General features: G+C 66.9%; 1 protein-coding gene across 1 annotated transcript in view; it reads right to left on the bottom strand.

Moving 5' to 3' along the window:
* Positions 1-513: 513 nt before the first annotated feature.
* The window catches only part of TINAGL1 (tubulointerstitial nephritis antigen like 1), a 7,122-nt gene continuing 4,880 nt past the window's right edge, over positions 514-2,755 (bottom strand). Inside the window, exons 7-11 of the mRNA XM_027701277.1 lie at positions 2,553-2,736; positions 2,238-2,283; positions 1,676-1,799; positions 1,167-1,212; positions 514-1,028 (exon numbers count right to left, since the gene is read on the bottom strand). Coding sequence (XP_027557078.1) covers positions 888-1,028; positions 1,167-1,212; positions 1,676-1,799; positions 2,238-2,283; positions 2,553-2,736 — 541 coding nt within the window. The 3' untranslated portion in view covers positions 514-887. The remainder of the gene's footprint in view (positions 1,029-1,166; positions 1,213-1,675; positions 1,800-2,237; positions 2,284-2,552; positions 2,737-2,755) is intronic.

Here is a 2,755-nt window from a genome sequence, read left to right as displayed (position 1 = left end):
ACAATGAGCGGGGCCTTATCTCACCCCACAGCCCTTCCCTGGGCCCCCCCCTCCCCGGGATGGGGCCGTTTGGGGTGAGCGGGGGCCACGAGTCCCCTTCCCCGAGCGCCGAGCCCACGCCCTGGCTTCTGAGGCGTTAAGTTTTATTTACAAATAATAAAAAGCAAAATAAATACGAAAAAAAACCGTCTTAAAAGTACAGCCCTTGTGTTGGGGGGGGGAATACGGGGTGTGGGGGGGTGGTCACGGGCTGTGCTGCTGCGTGGGCCCCCAGTTGTGGCCTCACCAGGACGGGGACGCCGCGGGGCTGAGCCCTCCCCTGTGCCCGCTGTCCCCAGGGGGGTGGCAGGGGCCATAGCACCATAGGGACGGGCTGGGGTGGGACGGTGGGGACCCCAACCTGGCAACAGAGGACCCCCCACAAGCTCCATTGGGTTATTCTACACCTCCCTCCCTCCCTGACAGGGAGCCTGGGCGAGGGGAAGGATGGAGGAGCAGGAGTGTGGGGGTCCCCATCCACTGGGAGAAGGAGGGGAAGGCACCAGCGCCCGCCGGGGAGGAGGGGGTGCAGCTGCCTTTGAAGAGCCCCCCGCCGCCGCCACCGCAGCCCAGCCCAGCCCGGGGCGGGGGGATTAGCGGGTAAATCCCGTGGGATACGGGAGCAGCCCCCGGGGGCACCCCCCACGCACGCCCTGCTGCACCCAGCCGCTGTGTCAGCACAGGGACCCAGGGGACAGCGCCAGCCCCCTGCCCCGCCTGGGAGGGGGGGTCCCAAACCCCCCCAGGAGGGGACGGAGGGGCTGCGGTGCTGGGGACGAGGACATGGGCGCGGGACTGGGGGGTCCCCCGGAGGCGGGAGGGCGGTGGGGGGGGCTCACTTGCGGGGCTCACTTGTGGGGCATGTCCTCGGTGCTGACGCGGCCCCAGACCCCCACCACGAAGGTCTCCACCTCGCACTCGTTGACGCCGCGGGCGATGCGGAAGTGGCCGTCCTCGCCCCACGCCGTGCCCCACGAGTTGGCCGCCGTCTGCAGAGGGGGTACGGGATGTGTCTCAGCCCACCAAAGCCCCCTCATTCCCAAGCTGGATCCACTTGTGCGTGGGGAAGCAGCGGCACCCCATGACTGAGCCCGTCCCCCACCCTCCAACTCACACGGAACACTCACCCAGTATTTTTGGGTCTGGCCATCAGGCAGCTGCTCTTCTCCCCACCTGCAGCAGAAGAGGACGGTGAGGGGGGTCCCCAGGCGCCTCCAGACTGTGGGATCCCCCCTCCCAGCCCCGTGGTAGCGCGTTGCTGTGTTGACCCTCGTTGCTGTGTTGACCCTGCTCGTTTCCTGACCCCGGCAGGTCCCCAGGGCCAGGCCGAGGCACTTCCATCCTCTCCCGGAATGCAGGCAGGTATATTTAGCCACGGCAGGAGGAAGGAAATGCCGGCACAGGGCAACCGGCCCCGCTCCCTTCCTCGGGGTCTGCACCTCCAACCCTCCTCCCTCCTCTGAGAGTGCTGAGCACCCCAAACCCGTGTCACCTGTGGCACCCTCCTTCCCTCCTCTGCTTCCTCACCCTGCACCAGGGATGGGGACACCCAAAGAGGACACTTCTCCCACCCACACTGAACCTCTTTGCACCCCCTGAGTCCCCTCTCTGAGCCCCCCACGCCCTCCCCACCTACCCAGTGATTTTGACTGAGTGGGTCCCGTGTCTCCGGTGCTTTGGCCCCTTCCCCTCGGCCACCGGTGTGTGCCGATAGATCCCACTCTTGTACATGAAGAAATCCTCGTGCACCTCCAGGATGGCTGTGGGAAGGGAGACAGGGTCTGGGGACACTGTCTCTGGCCCAAGGGATGAGCTCCCGAGGCTCCACATCCCCCAGGGCGAAGGACAGAGGCACCACCGGGGACACGAGGGAAGGCAGCAGCCAGATCCTCCCCTGGGCAGTGTAACGGCTCAGGGGAGGTTTAAAACAAAAAAATACAAGTTAAACTAAACCAACTGGCCAGACGGTGATTCAATCTCAGGAGTTAATGAGCAACCAGTGCCCGCTGGGGTGAGCAGCGTGACGGGCACAGGGGCTGGGAGATCACGGCACTGCCCGGGCACGGCTGAGCAGGGAGACAGCTGAGGGGGGTCCCGGCTCCCACACCAGGCAGAACGTCTTTTCCTCCCCCCATCCCATCCCCTCCAACCAACGCAGCTCCCAGTTCTGGGGTGCGCAGGTGGGGTACCCCCCCTACCTTGCACGGGGCCGTTCTCCAGCAGCTCCTTCATGATCTCCTTCTCCTGCAAGCACAAAGCCGGGTGGTACCGGGGCCGGGACCCCCCGGCACCGCCCTCCCCACCCCCGGGGGAGCGCGGGCAGAGGCGCTCCAGCACCCGCGGGTGGGTGTTGTGGAGGAGCCGCTCCCCCGGGGGGGCTCAGCGGCGGGGTTTTCCCAGCTTCAAACTTCCCAAACTTGGCCTTTCCCAGGTAAAACCGCCCCGAGCCCAGCCCCTTCCCGCTCCCCACAGCAAAGGGCTCCCGCCCCGCCCCGTCGGCCCGGGGCACTCACGCTGGAGGAGAGGCGGTAGGGGGGGGTGGACTGGTAGATCTCGTTGGAGCGGGTGCGGGGGTTGGGGCACCGCGCCGTCGCCTGCCGCTTGCCCCGGCCCGTGGAGCGGCTGTGCATCATGCAGGGCTGCGGGCCCGGCTGGCTCTGCTGGCTCGTGAAGGGGTAGCACTCGTCTGTCACCACCCTGGGACAGGGACAAGGGC

This window comes from Neopelma chrysocephalum, unplaced genomic scaffold (assembly GCF_003984885.1).
Source record: "Neopelma chrysocephalum unplaced genomic scaffold, ASM398488v2 Primary Assembly neopelma1_155, whole genome shotgun sequence".
Lineage (NCBI taxonomy): Eukaryota > Metazoa > Chordata > Aves > Passeriformes > Pipridae > Neopelma > Neopelma chrysocephalum.
Note: the sequence above shows the minus strand (reverse complement) of the source record. Positions and strands in the feature narration are given on the sequence as shown.